Below are 18,104 nucleotides of genomic sequence, written 5' to 3'. Positions count from 1 at the left end.
TATATTGTTGTTTTGGTTTTTTGTTGTTGTTGTTGTTGTACCTAGGATTGAATTTGGGTCTTTGTGCTTGTAAAGCAGGTGTTGGAACCACTGAGGTAAATCCCTGGCCCTTTTTAAAAATTTTTTTTGAGGCAAGGTCTCACTATGTAGTTGAGACTGACCTGGAACTCACTATGTCCTCCAGGCTGGTCTCAAAAGCACAGCGATCCTCCTGCCTCAGCCTCCAGAGTGCTGGGATTACAGGCGTGCGTACTTTTCATGATTTTAACTTGTATTTCTCCAATGACTAATGGTATTGAACATCTTTTCATGAGCTTATTTACTATGTCTTCTTTGGTGAAATGTTTGTTTTTTTGGGCCATTTCTGATGGATTTTTTTCCTATTGAGTTTTGAAATTCTTTATGTAGTCTAGATACTAATCCCTTGTCAGAGATTAGTTTGCAAATATTCTCTCCCTGGCTGTAGCTTATCTTTTCATTCTTCTTACAGAGTCTGGCCTGTTCATTCATTCATTCATTTTTGGTCAAACTCAGGAACTTGCACTTGTGAGGCAGGGCAGAACCACTGAGCCAAATCCCTGGCTCTGGCCTTTGCTTTTTTTTTTTTTTTCCAGCTTTAATTGAGTTTATTGGTACATTTTAGGGATACAGTACAGTTACATTCATTGTTGGGATCTTGTACCTCTACATGACAGGTCTTTGTTCTCATTTTTTCCCCTTACCCCTGCCCTCCCTTTTGGCCTTTGCTTTTTTAAAGGCTTCTTTTTCTTTAAAAAGAATAGATGAAATTACATTGATATTATCATATTTATTATTACCAGTGGTTACTTTTCTATTGTTTTTAATATAAAAGTACTATGTAGATTGTAGATTCTTTATTTGTAAATTGAGTTTTCATAGTAAACTTGCTGATTGAAGTTGACCTTTAGTGGCCCATCCTGTAATCCCAGTACTGCAGCCTCATACTGCTTTGGAGGTATTACAAGAGATAAAGAAATACATTAGCTCCTAAGATGGGTGTGGTGGCGCACACCTGTAATCCCAGCACTTGGGAGGCTGAGGCAGGAGGATCGCTGTGAGTTCAAGACCAACTTGGGCTACACAGTGAGTTCCAGGTCAGTCTCAACTACATAGTGAGACCCTGTCTCAAAAAAACCGCCCCCCCAAAAAAAAAAAGAAAAAAAGAAAAGAAATACATTAACTCTTTGAATTATAATGAAATACGTACCTATTATAAGTTTTGTTCTTAAATGGTGCCTTTTCTGTTTTTAAGCTGTTAGCAAGTAGATGAGTAATTTTTTGTGAGATGAAAGTTAATGTGTGTCAGATACTTCACGCACTTCCTTTTTTTTTTTTTTTTTTTACTTCACGCACTTTCTGTCATTTTTCCTTCACTTATTCACAAGTTTTCTCTTCTCCCTTTGTTGTGACGCTCTAAAGAGTTGTTGAGTTTTGAACCGAATGAGAGCGGAGCGCTGACCTTGTTCTGTGGGTCTTCTCAGAGTCTGGCCAGCCCATCTGCGGGAACGGGATGGTGGAGCAGGGCGAGGAGTGCGACTGTGGCTACAGCGACCAGTGCAAGGATGAGTGCTGCTTCGACGCCAACCAGCCGGTGGGGAAGAAGTGCAAGCTGAAGCCCGGAAAGCAGTGCAGGTAGCTCACGAAGCTCAGTAACGCTCTGTTCGTGTTTCTGCCAGGTCCCCCAAAGGCGGTGACGGCAGATTTGTGACTGAGCTTGAGAGATGCATGGGGTTGTGGAGCTTTGTCTTTCTTTGTTGTTGTATTGTTTTGTTTATTTTTCTGAAACGGCTTTTAGTACGCTGTTGTTGGCAGTTTGAACTACCCATGATCTGTGTGGTGGCTGTCAAAAGACATACAGAGGCTGCTCATTAGAATATATATATATAATTTGTTCTTAACTTTGAAGATGCGAGAATCTTCTATTCACTTTCAATATTTAGGTAATTACAGAGTACGTACACTTTTTGACTTGGTGTCATGCAGTAATCTCACTGTCAAATACTTCACTAGTGATAGATTATAAGCAATAGACTATAGTTTCTTTTTCGTTTTTTGGTACCAGGAAATGAACTTGGGTCCTTGCGCTTGCAAGGCCAGCCACAGCATAAGAATGTGAGAAAAACTGATAAATTGACCTGTGTATAGTGTAATTGTGAGTAAAAACTGACAAGTTGCTTAATATTAAATCCATCTTCCATTGCAGCATTCCACAAAAGGCCACTACAGCAAGAATGCTGAATATACAATGCTCTGACTAAAAACTAGGTGCTTACCCTACCATCTTCCTATGCGCACTATAATGTTCAAATATAGTAGCTTCTTTTTACATCTAAGGCTGTATACCAGTAGCATACTTAAAATTTAAAAGATAAGATTTGTGATTTAAAATCAGGACCATCTCAGTATCTAGAAAACACCTGGTAATTTACTTTGTTTAATCACTTAATGTTTCTTCCAGTCCAAGCCAAGGTCCTTGCTGTACAGCACAGTGTACATTCAAGTCCAAGTCTGAGAAGTGTCGGGATGATTCCGACTGTGCGAGAGAAGGGATATGTAATGGCGTCACAGCTCTGTGCCCGGCGTCTGATCCTAAACCAAACTTCACAGACTGTAACAGGCATACACAAGTGTGCATTAATGGGGTAAGCATTAAATTTTATGTTTTTTTAAATTTTAACTTTATAAAACCTACTTTTTCAGAGTAATTGTTGACATGTTAAAGCTACATAAAGTAATTAATCTTGGTCTCTGTTTCAGTAATATTTCTGTCTGTTTCCCACAAAGCCAGGAATGGATTAAGTGGCACAAGTGCCTGGTGGCATTCAGTTAGCTACTGACTTGCCTTTCATCTTTCCAGTGACATTGTTCAGTATTAACCTGGGGAAACAGCAGTACAGCTAGGCCTGTGACTTTGTCTATATGGCTTTTAAATTTTATAAATTAATATTTCAGTTGCCTAAATAAAGTAACTCTGAATCATTTTCTCTGAATGTGAAGCCTTTAAAGCTTTCATGGCTATCACTTTCATTCACCTGAAGAAAATTCATTTTTCTCTGCTTATGGAGGAGGCATGTTAACCAACATGAAGTTGATGCTTATCTGATCTCTTTCTCTGCTTTTGTTCAAGTTTAGTTTTTCTTGTTGCCATTGCCTTTAAAAAATGTGTTTATATGATCAAGTTCTAATTCATCTGTGTATTTTATTTTGTGGTGCTGGGGATTGAACCCAAAGCCTAGCACATGCCAGGCAAACACTGTACCACTGAGTTACATTCCCCCACTCTGTGTTTGTTGTGTTGTTTTTCTACTTAATTATTTTGATATTGGAAGACTGTACCTGCCTGTGAATAATAGGCCTGGCCGCACAGGGATGAAATAACTTGTCTTTTGTTCCAGCAATGTGCGGGCTCCATCTGTGAAAAGTATGACTTGGAGGAGTGTACCTGTGCCAGTTCTGATGGCAAAGATGACAAGGAGTTATGCCATGTCTGCTGCATGAAGAAAAGTAAGGCTTTTAAAATACAAGAGTCTTTTTACAGAGTCTTTCATAAATCATCATTTTCTCCCAAATTTTAAGCATTGCACTTTGACATACAGTCTGGGCAAGTAGTTTCCAGCTAAATCTATCTTCTTGAGAAAGTTTAAATATACATAGTATTCTGTCTATAGCAATACGATTCCTACAATGTTTTTAAGTGACACATTAGACAAAGCATTACTTTGTATAAACTGAATTTGGAGGGTTTAAAGCCTTTGCAGGTACTAAGTCAAGACTTACTGTTGTTTGCTTCTGTTGTAACATTGAAGGTGAGTTATTAATGGCGTTATCCCGCTGATCTAGGGAAGGGCTATTTAACATGTCATGGTAGTGATTTTGGGCAGATTCCTCTTTCCTGTTTTCTTTCCCCAACTGGCCCATTGGGAAACCTGATCTTCAGCTTACACTTGACACTTCTCTTCCAGTGGAGCCTTCCACCTGTGCCAGCACAGGGTCTGTGCAGTGGAGCAAGCATTTCAGCGGTCGCACCATCACCCTGCAGCCTGGGTCTCCTTGCAATGATTTCAGAGGCTACTGTGATGTTTTCATGCGGTGTAGATTAGTGGATGCTGATGGTCCTCTAGCTAGGCTTAAAAAAGCAATTTTTAGTCCACAGCTCTATGAAAACATTGCTGAATGGATTGTGGTAAGTATAGTGTTTATTTTTAAATGATAAAACATTTTTAGTTTCTTTTTTTAGTATATGTTTGCATACATAATAATTACATTCATCTGGAAAGTTAGTACATATACATATTGCATCTTAAGGATTGTGATAAATATAGTTTAATTTATAAAGAAAACTTAAAATGGTTGGACATTAATTTTCCTAGGCCACAGTTTAATGATGTGGGAAAATCATGTGTTTCCTGTTTATACTCACATTCCTTTATTTGAAGATTTTAAATATCTGGTTATAATTTTATTTTGAAGTGATTAGACCTCCACCTGCATGTCACTCGAATCTCAGGAGGTGCTAGGAGCAGTTGTGTTTCTCTGCTCCCTGGACGGGTTTTCTCCTAGATAGGGTGACTTCCTCTTGTCCCTGTGATGGGGGCATTTCCATGGATCTTTTTCCTCAAGTTGTTTTGGAAAGTCCTGCTTGCTTTTCTTACTTCTCACTTCTCTCAGCATGACAGAGAGCCAGCTGTGAGTTCTACTTCGCTGAACAGGATTGATGAGGGAGAAATTGGTGATTTTCTGAAGCTTTTGTCTGATCTTTCAGTCCAATTTCTGGGTCTTCATCTAGTCTGTGATAGTAAATGTTGATATGGGTAGGATAGAGACAGAGCCTTTTGTGTATCTATTTGTGATTGTGGATGATCATCCAGCATTAGTCCATGGAACTGGACTTTACCTATTTATGCTAAAAATTGCAATTTTTTGAGTTTGTGCATGGAATTCACATATATATTACCTAGAAAAATTCAAGGAACAAGAATTTGAAGATAAAAAATTTCATTATGTTCTGTTGTAATGGGCATTCAAAAAATGGAACACTAGACGTTGAAGGCTTAATTTTTAAGCACATTTCTCCAAATTGTAAAAACATTGAATTTCTTAAAAGATTACTGATGCCTCAGCTTACTTACTGTCCATGCATTCTGAATGATTGTATTAAAGTTTCTGTAGGAAATGGTGTGTTTGGGAATGTGTTTACCTGAAGTGAATGTAGTTTGCTTTGGAAATTGACTTAGAGGTCACATACCCTCCATTTCCTAAAATTTTTTTTTATTGTATGTTTCTCTGTATGTGTGTGTGCTTGGGAATAAGGAGACCTTGAAAATACAAAACAGTATTTGTATGGGATGTCAGCCCTTTGTGTACTCTTCCAGTAACACTCTGCAATTAAAATTATGTAGTGATCTCCAGCATCAGGTGGGTGTCTATTATACGTGGGAGAATAGCTTGCATGTTATAATAATGTATGACTACATATGTCATGACTGTATGGAGGGGAGTGGTTGGTATCAGAGTTAGGAGACGTAGTTTCAAGTCAGATAACTGGATATTTGATTTAAGTCTCCTTAAAACACAATGTATTCCTCGTATTTGTATTCCTGTGGTTGTCGCCTAATCAGTGGTCAGTGAATGAGAAGTGAGGGGCCATCCTGGCCCATGATATAGTGGCAGGGGACCAGGCTTGGCAATCGCTTAAGGGTTCAGATCGTCTTTTCTTGAATTTATCTGTGATTTCAAGCTGCTCACTTTTCTTAGCTTTTTATTTTTCTATTTTCAACTCAGATCCAGTTATTTTTCTCATTTTTTACTTTCTCCCCTTTTTTGATAAGAATAAGTTATAATCTGGTATACTCATACTATAGAGGGCAGTTATACAGAAAAAAACTCTGAGATCTTAGAGTTATACTCTACTGAGTATATGTTGTGTTAGATATTTTTTAATTCTATATAATCTCACTTTTTTTTTTTTAGATTGGTTTCAAGCGCTGGGGCTCAGGGGATCCTCCTGACTCAGCCTGCCAAGTAGCCGGGACTCTCTTGCCTCAGCTGGGATTACAGGAATGCGCCATCATGCCCAGCTCATTTAGAATTTTAAAAGCTCATTTGTTCTCACTTTAAAAGTATCTAATAGAGTTGATCTTTGAAGTATTGTAAAACCTTTCTTATATTTTAAGTTAGTAAATTTATTGAAACACTTCTCAGTGGTTTAGTAGCATGAAACCTTTTCTTGAGTTGAGGAATTGATGGACTAGGCACTTCTGGTGTTGATGCAGTTTGCCTTAAGTGAGTATAGAATAGCACACACTTGTTTTTGTGGTTTTTTGAAGCAAAACGTTTATTGGTACATTTTAGAGACACACAGTGATGACATTCGTCATAGGGAATTTGCACCTGTACGTGATATATCTTCTTTTTTTCCCAGTCCTCTCCACATCCTTTAACTCTTCCCCTCATTTACAAAAGCTTTGTTTCCATTTTTTCCTTCTTTTTTTCTTGTTTCCTTCTTTCCTTTTCCCCTCCCTCTCCCTTGTTCCCCTTCTCATTTGAACATTTCCTTCCCATTTCCCAGTGTCCTTATTTCCATTCTCAGTTCCTCACACCAGAGAGACAGTGCAGCATTTACACATAGCACATGCTTCTTTGTTGTCGTGGGGTTTGATACGCTGCTCTTCCACATGGCCTTGTCTCCCAAAGCCTAAAGAGCAGGCTCTAACCAAGCCAGGCAGTGAGATTGCAAACTGCGGTTTGGTCTCCTTTGCTTGTGTGCAGAGCTCACGAGGGAGCAGGATTTATTTTGTAGCGTTTGTAGCTTGTGGCCTGGCTTTCATCATAGCAGGGCAGTGTAATTGTAGTTGGTCAGGCTGTTGAGATGCTGTGGTGTGAGTAAGAAGCTAAGGGAGAGGCGAGAGGTTATTTTGACTGCTTTTGCTCTCCAGTACTGCCTCAGGGCTTTTTGTGTCCCTTTGATGGAACTTTCCTCCCACAGGGTAGGACAGGCAGACCCTTAACAGTGCAGCACTTCCTGGCTCTGTCAGCTAACTGCTACTGTTGCCATGGAAATGATACTTTTCTGTGGAAAAGTTGTTTTTAGGTCTTTTCAAAATATATTCCTTATGTTTGCTGAATACCTACTGTGTGCCTACTGTTTGCCTGGCTAGGAGACAGTGATAAACTTACGTCCTTTAGATTTGTGAAGGAGTCGCCTGGTTCTTAAGACATTTTGAGAGCATTCACTAGTACATCTCTTGAAACCACATATCTGTCTCCTTTTCTTTTAAATGGGAGTTGGGGGGATCATTAGTAATTCTTCCACAGGAGTGGGGGCATTAGTAATTCTTTCTAAATTTCCTCCATAGCTGATGTGTTATTTTCAACATCATTTGTGTTAGGCTTGACATTTAAGAAAAGCATCTTTTACCTTTTTTTCAGATTTATCATTGTGTGCCTTCTCCCTTTTATTTCTTGTTATTTCGTGGGTTTACAAAAATCTGTTCAGATTTATCAAGAGTTTGTTTTTTTAACGAGAGTCACTGTTGTCTCAATTTGACATTTTTTCCTATATTTGATCTAATATTATGAACTGAAGTATTAGTACCTTGTGTTCTTTTTGAATGAAAGATTTAGAGCACTGTTTCCTGAATGCTTCACAGAATACAAGATCCTGTCCAGGTTGGGTGGTCAGATACTTCTGGAAGACACTGCGTACCATAGTCCTCTCAGAGATTTGGGAGAAGTCCTGTAAAACATACGTCCTCTCAACTTCACTTTCCCAGTTGTACTCAGTCCCAGAAACCTTTATTCTTGTAAGGCTTTCAAAACTCTAAAGATCAGAAGACTTCATCTGGTGAAGCACTGAGAGTCACCTTAGGGCTTAGGCCAATTAACTCACATTTCTTGGGATGGTGTAAGTCGCTGGATGTTTGAAAAGTATCCAGCTAATTCTGATGGAGAGCCAGGCTGAGAACCCCTCATTTAGAACAGGTTTGCAAAATTTCCAGCCACCCCCGATTATTTTTGTATGGCTCATAAGCTAAGAATAGTTTTAACGTTTTTAGGTGTTTTAAGCAGATTTTTGAAAATCAACATTCTGTGAAAATGATGAGAAATTCAAATTTTTGTGTTTGTAGATAATACTTTACCAGAATGTGGCCACACCCATTCATTTACATATTGTCTGTGGTTGCTTTGTTACTGATAGATTGTGACAGAGACTGTGTAGCCTCTCAAAACCTAAAGTATTTGTCTGGGTTTAACAGGAAATATTGGCCAACATCTGGTCTAGAGCAGTGATTTCAAGTACTGGTCCCCTGACCACACAGTGTGGTTGTCATCTGGGAACTTGGAGAAATACAGATCTCAGGCTCCACCCAGACCTATAGAGTAAGCAGGCATTGGTGTATGCTACACTAATGTGTTTTTCTCTGTCATCCTGGTGGATTGAAAATGGAAGACAGCTCTAGACCTCTAGAGTCCTCCATTGCCTAGTAAAATAGGTTACATAGCACTTCTCAAAATTTGACATCAAAAGCGCAGTGTTATCTGGGCTCACTGCTAGATGAACAAAGCAGACTTCTTTAATGTCATAATTTATATTGCATATTAACTCTGAAGCTTTGGTGTTTTCCTGTTCCCCTCGCTGGTATTTTATCCTGCTTGCCCAGACCACACCCAAAGTAACCACATTTAGCAGCCACTTGCTTCTTGCTAGGCAGATTGCTAATGGTGAAGGGATTTGAAGGCCAGGAGAAGAGAATTTGTCACAGTCCAGATTAGAGTGGCTTCTGAGGGATAGAAAGGAAGCTTCCTGTGCCCTCTAGTTTCCCTGGTATCTATGAGAGGTAAGAGCCTAGCACGTGGATGACATTCATTAAATGCTTACGAATGAATGACAATTGTCCTTTGTTTCAGACTAACAGGTCAACAAATTGTGATCCCCTCTTTTTTCTTTTTATTTTGAGAGTGGGTCTTGCTAAATGCCCAAACTGGTCTCAAAGTTAAAATGCTGTTTCCTCAGCCTCGCAGAATGTCATGATTACAGATGTATGTCAGCATGCCTGGCCTGTGATCTGTTAAGATAAAACACATACTTGTATTTACCAGACAAGTTGATTTATGGCCTCAATTTTATAGTATATAAAAAGATAAAACACACCATTTAGCTCACTGTGATAATTCTCTTTTAAAGAGAGTATTATTAAAAACTAAAATTATCAGGGTTGACTGTGCTTAAAAATACACCATTATTTTATTTAATTTTTCTTGCTTTTTTCTGTCCACTGCCATCTTCCATTCCCCAGGCACTAAATTCTGAAAGATTGCTATTACTGCCACTAAAACATTGCAGGTTTTGGGCTTCTAAGATACGTAGCTACCTGGAAAATTTTGGAGGAAGGTCTAGTCCTACTAGGAACTAAAAGTTTTCAAGTGCTCAAATGATATATTTTAGTAATATCTGTCGGGATAAGTTGTGCCCCCCAATACTGGGGGTCAAACCCAGGGCATTACGTGTACCAAGGCAAATAAATGTCTATGAGCTATGTCTCCAGTCTTTTAAAAAAGTTTTGTGAAACAAAGTCTTGCTGAATTGCCCAGTTTGGCCTGGAACTTTTGATTGTCCTGCCTCAGCCTCCCAAGTAGCTGTGATTACAGTGCTGTACCACCACATCAAGCTGGGACTCTAGATCCTTTTGATCTTTTGTTTATCCATGGTTAAATCCAAGCTTTTTTGCTTACTCTTTTTCTCTTATTGCCATACTGCTTGCATTGCTCTGTTTTTCTACTGTGTAAGTACTGAAAAACTAAGCAGCATCACAAACAGTTTTTAGAGACCCTTTTGTAAGATCTGGGTCACATTATTTGTAGGCAAACGAGAAATAAATGAACCATTAGCTAGTTCAAGGTTAGTATTTGGAAAAATTACTCACCTGCAATAACTAGTTTCATAGCTCTGTTTTGTCTTGTCTTGTTTTGTTTGTGCTAGGGCTAAGATGGAAAGATATAGGTCAGGAAATTTACAGTCTAGTTTGAGATAGAGAATACGGGCTCATAGAAGTATATTTTCAGTTTTGAATGCTGTTTTCACAGAGAGTAGGAGAGTCTATTGATTGTGTTGTTTTGTCTTGGTGTGGTGCTAGGGATCGTCGCCAGGGCCTCATACAGGCCAGACAAGCATTGTGTAAGAGGCCCGGCTCCGAGGAAGCCCTCTTGGAGAAAGTAATGCTGGAGCTAAGCTCTCCAGGACTAAAAGCAGGGGGTCCAGAGGTGTATGAAGGAAAGGAGGGACATGCAGAAGTCATAGGAGTATGAAATTTACAAACTAGGAAATTCTTGTTACTGTTTTCTTTTGAAAGGTTTGATGATTCTTTGACAAAATAACAAGTTCAGAAATAAACCTTCTTTTCACTCTGGATCCAGTCTTCCCTAGATGAATTTCTTTTGTATTCTTTAGAAACTGTGTCACTGTAAGAATATACACTAAGGAAAAGATGAAGGAAGTCATATCACATATATTGACTATACCTTGTGTAATCAGGTTTTACTAATGTTTTTGCTTTTTCTGTTTCTTGATGTTGTATCTTGAAGATCTTTGGGAGGAACCTTTTGAGGAAGAATTCTAGTAAGGGACTCTGTACTCTGCATAGTCTTGGCACAGTTGGCCACTTGGAAGGTGGTTGCGAGCCGGGAAGAGTAGGAAAGCTTTGTGTTAGTGGTGACAGCATTAGGGACAGAAGCATCTCCTGTCACAACGTGAGCTGTCACCTGAGAGCTCTCAGGGCCTGGAGCTTGTTGCACGTGATGCCGCCTCCCCGGAAGACATTTGGAAACATGCAAAGGTTATCAGAGTAACAGGCATTTGAGAGATGGGGCCAGGAATGGTAAATGTCCTGCATCGCTCAGAATGGTTCTGCCCCATTTTAACAGACTGGGGAGGTCCTGTACTCTGCCGCTTGATAATAGCTGGTCTGTTATTTGAGGGTGAATAAAACAAAAAAAAAATGAGTCCGTGGAAAGTTTAACGGGAATATCTTCAGAGACTACCCAGGAGAGTAGAGCACTGATACTTGTATAGGAAACAAAGTCTGGCAATCTCAGTAGGAAATAAGTGGTTTTTTAAAAAGTAGTTTGTAAACTTGGTGTTTTCCAGTCCAGGTTCATTCTCGTTAACCTGCCCACACATTGTTTTTACAGATTTTGAATGAGTTTGCCAGCAACTAAAAACATCTTTCACATAAAAATTCAGATTTGTAGCTTCTCTTGAACAATCCCACATTTCAGCAGTAAGGTCACATTACCTGACTTGTGTGTATTTGAGTTGCAGTCAGTCCATGCAGTTATGGGTGACAAGAGGGTTAACAGGAGACACCTTTCACAGATTGCAGAATCAAAATAAAGAGAAGGAAAGTGGCTGTGGGATTCTGCTAAACAGAAATCTAATCTGAGGATTATGTGGTACATTTTGAGGAACCGCACTAAAGTATAACTCGTTTTATTCACTTTTGAAATGAAAATACTTGTCTCCTCTTTCCCTTCTCATTTTTTGAGCATTTCATTCTTGAAGCCATTAGAGGAGGCCAAGCAAGGCAGGTGCCTCAGTAGAGGAGAGGTGTGTTTGGGCTCAGTCCATGGGTGGTTGGCAGCGTGATCACATCCTGGTGGTCGGGAAGCAGAGAGGGAAGGGAGTGAAGGCAGGAGCTGGTAGGGAGATGTGTCCTTCCACCAGCACCCGCTTTCCCCCAGCAAGCCAGCTGGCCCCGTCCTCTTCCAGAAGCCCCACATATAAGTTCATGGAGCTAGAGTAGAGAGCTCACCGTAGGCGTCGGAGACTGAGGAGGTGGGAGGGTGGGGAGGGGAGGGGAGACCAACTGCGCAGGGTGTCACACCCAGGCAGGGGGAGCCCTTCTGCTTCCCTTGTGGAGGGGCAGCTATGAGTGGAGTGAGGAGAATGTCCGCATAGTGGGAGCCGGATAGGGAGGATGCAGGGCTCGGCAGGAAAATGCTGGTCCAGGGCTGGGGTAGGGGCAGAGGAACAGGGTGACTCTGAGACATGTGCCAGAAAGAGGTACTCAAGGGAGGAAGGGGACATGTCCAAAAAACATGATATGACAGTGGGCTGGCTATATGTAGCCCACTGCATACAGTAGGAATAAGTACATAAATGAATTAAGGAGTTTGACAAAGAATAGGATATTTACATAGCTCCAAATATGTCTTTACAAAATACTCATTGATGCCAAAAGAGAAAAGGACTCAGTGCCGGAGTTTGGCAGATACATCTTGACCAGAGATGAAATCGGACTCATGAGTTGCCTGCTAGGGTGCAAAGAGGAGAACCCCTCATTCTGTGATCTTACCAAAGGATGCATAATAGGATTCTAATAGTAAAGAGCAGAGAAACTCAGTGGGAGGGACGTTCCCATTCCAGATAACTGCCTTGCGCTCTTCTGAAGTGTCAGAGACAGACTGTGGCACCTTTCCAGACCTAGGGGCAGGGCAGCTGAGAAAACAGCAGCTCATACAGCCTGTGACTTGGAGCCCCATGGAATTGTGACAAACAGACGAGCGGCGGAGCTTGTTGGGGGCTGGGGCCAGGTGGCAGTGCTGGGCTGTCACTGACTCCTGAGTTTGCTCTGTGTTCTAGCTGTCTGGGAGCTGCGTACGTGTGCGGCGTGGGGGTGTGGTGAGTGCAGTTCACTCAGCCTTGTCAGGTGTTCAGAAGCGCATACTGTACTTGCAGCCTTTCTGTAAATGGGAAGAATTCATACAGAAAAAGTGACTGGGGGTATTTTGCCACAACATACATTTTGTATCTACGCATCTTCATTTCTGGGTACACAATACAGACAGAGGCAGTGGGCTGATTGTTTTAAGACTTCAGATCATAGAAAATTTTTTTCAGTGAGAGTTTTGCCAGAAATAATTAGCAGTAATTGTGTATGTATTATAACAATCTGTATTAAGCCAATGTGAAAATTCAGTTTTAAAGTTGTAAATAGGTTGTGTTTAGAAAATATTTATTGATACATGCTATCTTGAAATGGCTTGAATATTTGCAGTTGCAAAATGGAATTTAAGAATGGAAGTAACAATTTTCCTATAAATAAGATTATACTAATAGTAATTTTTGAAAATTTTGTTTGGCTTACTGATTTGTTTAATATGGTTTAAGTGAAGTTTTTGCTTCTTTCTCAGATGGGGTACACTTCATTGTTTATATCTTCCATTTTTCCTATTAAAAGGTATTTAACCTATAATGAGTTAATGAGAAGAAAAAAGATAACTATATGAGATTGAGATATATAAGAATACTTTCATAAGAGTAGTTTGGCCCCAGATTTCTAGTGACGTAGGTAAAGAAAGGGGCTGGAGGTGTTGCTTATTGTAAGAGTGTCTAGCTGGTGCACAAGACCCTGGGTCCCCTTGCCAGCAACCCTCCTCCCCCACAAAAGAAGAAGAAGAAGAAAAGGAGGAATTCTCTAAAGAGAATTCTTCCACGTGTGGTGGTGTAAAAATGTAACCCTCGAACTACATAAAGAAGTGAGTTCAAGGCTAGCTTGAGCTATATAGCAATTCTGTCCCCAAAACCAGAAACGACAACAACAATGACAATAAAAAGATGAGGGACAAAGGATTCCAGTCTTAACTTTGATAATAAAATATTACAGGTTAAAAAGTTTTCAGATTCTATCCAGTAGTAGAGGGCTAGGTATTTAGCTCAGTGGCGCCATGAGCACAAGGTCCTGAGTTCAATCCCCGGTACCCGCCTCCCGACAAAATCTATCCACTAGTAGAATTTAAAGCAAGGTACATACTTTAAGCCTCAGGGAATATAAAAACAACATACAGCCAATAAACGTAAGAAACCAAAAAACAAAGGAAATGTTTAAACCAGAAAATACTTAATAATGTGGGAAAACAGTGTAAACTGTATGCAGGGTGACCCAGTTTTGCATGTGTGTGTGTATAACAAATGTAGTTTAATGTAGAGAGTCAGAAAGGAAGAGTGAATGGTTAACCTTTGGGGGGTGAAGTTATGAATGATTTCTCTCGTCTCCTTTAAACGTTTTTATACTTAAGAAATTAATATATATGCACACATTCTAACCAATCTTCTTTAAAAATTAAACTAGATTCTGCTCCATAGTTTGTACCCTGAACAATTCATAGGAAACTGTTTGTTTGTAGGCGCATTGGTGGGCCGTGTTGCTCATGGGCATTGCCCTGATCATGCTGATGGCCGGCTTCATCAAGGTGTGCAGCGTCCACACGCCCAGCAGTAACCCAAAGTTGCCTCCTCCCAAACCACTTCCAGGTAAGGACGTCAGAGTAAAGCGTGTGTCCATACAGCCCCTAACTGTTTTTGCAGATGGCACCATCCATGAGTCCATAGTAACTAATATTACAGAACTTTCTCCTGGAGTGTGGAATTATCTGGTGCACATGATTTCGTTGATGTTTAAGTGCTTATCAGTGAATTCTAGCTAATGGCTGCCATTTTGATGCTAATCTTGCATGTCCAGAAACACACGAAACTAGAAACTTTGAGTTTTGCTTGTTTGTTTGTTCTCTTGGTTTTATTTTGTATTCTAACCTTTCTTTATTTTTATTTTGGTAGCTAAGCTACCTTTGAATGCTTGGTCTTTCTATTTGATGGCTGTGGTTCTGTTACTGTTTTTAATGTTGTGCACATGAAATACTTCCTGAAAGGGGTAGTTGAGTCCCGGGCTTGAGATTTGGAGGTCCCCAACCCTGTGGCTTAAGCCTCCACAGAACCGGTCACAGAGTCCAGTCTCCCCCATTTACCTCCCAGGAGACACGGCTTTAGGGAGAGACCCTCTTTGGTTTTGCTCTGGGCCCTTGGAGAGGAGTGCAGGAGAGGAGACGGCTGCTCCAGATTATTCTGTCCTCATCTGTTTAGTCCTCCTGTCTCCAAAGTAGTTGTGGCCTTTGCACTGCCCTGGGGACACCTGTCCCTTGCAGTAAGAGGTAGCGTTCCCTCCTGCTTCTCAGAGAGGCCTTGCCGCAGCCTCATAACCTCATAACCTAGAGGTCTTTCCCCCTTTTCTGTCTTCTCCCAGCTGTTCCCTGGCTTTTGCTTGTTTGGAGGCAAGACAGCCCAGCGGCCTTGCCAGGCACAGTGTTTTATGGGCATTAGGGGAAATTTGATTTTCATACTGCTTTTCTTAAATTCACAGTATTACTCTTCTGGAACTTATGTAACTTGAAAGTGATTTCCAATGGTTACAGGATACTTTTCCGATATCTTGACCAGTTTTGGTCTTCATTAGTGAAACAGGTATTGTGTATTGATGTCATTTTTAGGAAATAGCACCTTTAAAAGCTAGTTATCATTTGCTGAATGCTTACAGAAGAGCCAAGCTTACGGGCGTGATCGTCTCTCTTCACAACAGCCCTTGTGCGTTAGCTGCCTTTCTTGTTACACAGATCAGGCCCGGCGTTGCAGTGGCTGTCACCGGCTCAGATGCTTTGCACTGGGGGTCTTCCTGGTGGGCTCTGTACTTGGAATTGGTGATGCTCATCTAGGTTTGTCTGTTCCTATGGTGGCTGCCACACAGCTGGTGTTGATCAAGCTGTGCTGTTCATATAAATATGTACCAGGCTTTGAAAACTTGCTATAAAAAATGAAATATTTCAGTAGTACTTTAAATATTGAGTACATATTGACATTGGTAATATTTTTACTGTATTGGGTTAGATGAAAGAAATATTAAAATTATTTCATCTATTTCTTTTATATTCTTTATGGTTACCAGGAGGTTTTTTGTTCTTTGGACACAGGGTCTCACCATGTAGTTCAGGCTGGCCTTGAACTTACTGTGTAGCCCAGGCTGGCCTCGACTCGGGGCGAACCTCCTGCCTCTGCCTCCAAGTGCTGGGATTACAGGCATGCGCCATGACACACAGCAGTTACCAGAAAGGTTTAAGCTGTATATCTCTGTAGTGCTGATCTGTAATCTTTCTTCTTAAAAGAACAGCTTTGCTTTTAAAGATTACAAGGTTCATGATGGACTGGGTGTGGTGGCACAGTCTATAATCCCGGGTCTCTGGGAGGCCAAGACAGGTGGATGGCAAGTATGAACCAGACCTGGGCATTTTAGCAACTCAGTGAGTCCCTGCCTCGAAATACAGTTTAAAAAGTGGCTGGGGTGTAGCTCAGCATAAAGACCTTGAGCTCAGTCTCCCAGATCACCCAAAGAAGGAAGGCTGGCATGAACAGTTCGCTTCTGTTTCTGATGACAGGCACTTTAAAGAGGAGGAGGCCTCCACAGCCCATTCAGCAGCCACAGCGCCAGAGGCCCCGGGAGAGCTACCAGATGGGACACATGAGACGCTAATTGCAGCTTTGCCTTGGTCCTTCCTAGTGCCTACAATGGGAAAACTTCACTCCAAAGAGAAACCTGTTAAATCATCATCTCCAGACTAAACCCTCACAAATAATAGTTGAAGAGAAAACTGGCAAGAGATCATGTCCTCAGACCAGGTGGAATTACTTAAATTTCAAAGCCTGAAAATTCCAGTTTGGGGGGTGGGGTGGAAAAGGAACCCAATTTTCTTATGGACAGATATTTTTAACCTAATGGCACAAAGTCTTAGAATACTATTATGTGCCCTGTGCTCCCTGTTCTTCGTTGCTGCATTTTCTTCACTTGCAGTCAAACTTGGCTCTGGATAAACTTTTATCAAAATTGAAATATATATATTTTTTTCAACTGCCAGTCAAGGCGTGGAGGCTCGACCACCTCAGCATCGGAGACATCCTTGCCGGTGTACATACCTTGTTCCGTGCAGACATGTATTTCCTGCGTGCCCTGTACTTCTGTGTGCAATGGTAAACAAATTGCAATATGGATGTTTCTTTGTATTATAAAACTTCTCTGCTCTTAATGAAAAATTACTGTTTAATTGACATACTCAGGATAACAGAGGATGGTATTCAGTGGTCCAGGATTCTGTAATGCTTTACACAGGCAGTTTTGAAATGAGAATCGATGGCCCTTTTTCTAATGACACAGTTGGTTCTTAGGTCATTTTTCCTTTATCCAATGGCTGCTGTGAGCACCAGGGACCTTGCCGAAGAATGCGGCCGTGCGTCACGCTGGGCGCGAGCGGTGTTCTCCCGAGCTCTCTGTGGAAACATGGTTTCTGCTTCCATAGTTTAAACTTTCTGATCCAGTTCCATTTTTTGAATTGATAGGTGAAATTTTACTCATGTTTTGGTAGGAATTATGTCAATGAGATGATTCTGTTTATCCAAAGCTTATTTGTGTTTTCCATACATCTAAAATATGCTAATTGTATTTTTGTTTGCTATGGAAAAGAAAAGCTGTATCTTTATGGAAAAGAAAAGCTGTGTCTTTATCAAGGTATTTGAACTTTTTTCAGCATATCATCACTGATCATTGATAACCACTAAGGACGAGTAATGTGCTCAACTAGTAGTTGAAGTTGTAGATAGGCATCTGACATTTTTTGACCTTAAATATTTTAACCACAGTGAACGTGAAACAGCACAATGTCCCATTCCAAGTTTATTTTTTAAGCAGATGTAAATAATTGGCATTTTTAAAGAGAAAGCAAAATATTAACAGGCTTATTGCTATGCAGGAAATGGAAGGGGGCATTACACAATTTAAGCTTGTGACATATTTATTGCTTCTGTTTTCAACTACATTACTTAAATTAGAAGTAAACAGCTATGATTTTCCTGGCTTCGTATAGGAGGAAAATTTAGGGAAAGATGAAATGATTTCTGTGATTTGGAATTTTGTTTTCCTTTTTTCTTAAGAGTATAAGGTTTACACAATCATTCTCATAATGTGACGCAAGCCAGCAAGGCCAAAAATGCTAGAGAAAATAATGGGATCTCTTCCTTGTAAACTTGTACAGTATGTGGTTACTTTTTCAAAATACAGCTTTTTGTACATGATTTAGAGACAAATTTTGTACATGAATCCCCAGATAGACTATAAATAATTCTAAAACAAGTAGGTAGAGATGTATGAAATTGCTTTTAAATCATTTCAATGCCTTTGTTTTTGGACTGTGCAAAGGTTGGAAGTGGGTTT

General features: G+C 40.3%; 1 protein-coding gene across 1 annotated transcript in view; it reads left to right on the top strand.

The window, feature by feature from the left end:
- The window catches only part of Adam10 (ADAM metallopeptidase domain 10), a 108,018-nt gene extending 90,150 nt beyond the window's left edge, over positions 1-17,868 (top strand). Inside the window, exons 10-15 of the mRNA XM_033756250.1 lie at positions 1,503-1,653; positions 2,480-2,663; positions 3,417-3,525; positions 3,984-4,204; positions 14,203-14,329; positions 16,279-17,868. Of these exons, the coding sequence (XP_033612141.1) occupies positions 1,503-1,653; positions 2,480-2,663; positions 3,417-3,525; positions 3,984-4,204; positions 14,203-14,329; positions 16,279-16,373 (887 nt within the window). The 3' untranslated portion in view covers positions 16,374-17,868. The remainder of the gene's footprint in view (positions 1-1,502; positions 1,654-2,479; positions 2,664-3,416; positions 3,526-3,983; positions 4,205-14,202; positions 14,330-16,278) is intronic.
- Positions 17,869-18,104: the final 236 nt, after the last annotated feature.

Source organism: Fukomys damarensis, unplaced genomic scaffold (genome assembly GCF_012274545.1).
Source record: "Fukomys damarensis isolate Sample0158 unplaced genomic scaffold, DMR_v1.0_HiC HiC_scaffold_25, whole genome shotgun sequence".
Lineage (NCBI taxonomy): Eukaryota > Metazoa > Chordata > Mammalia > Rodentia > Bathyergidae > Fukomys > Fukomys damarensis.
Note: the sequence above shows the minus strand (reverse complement) of the source record. Positions and strands in the feature narration are given on the sequence as shown.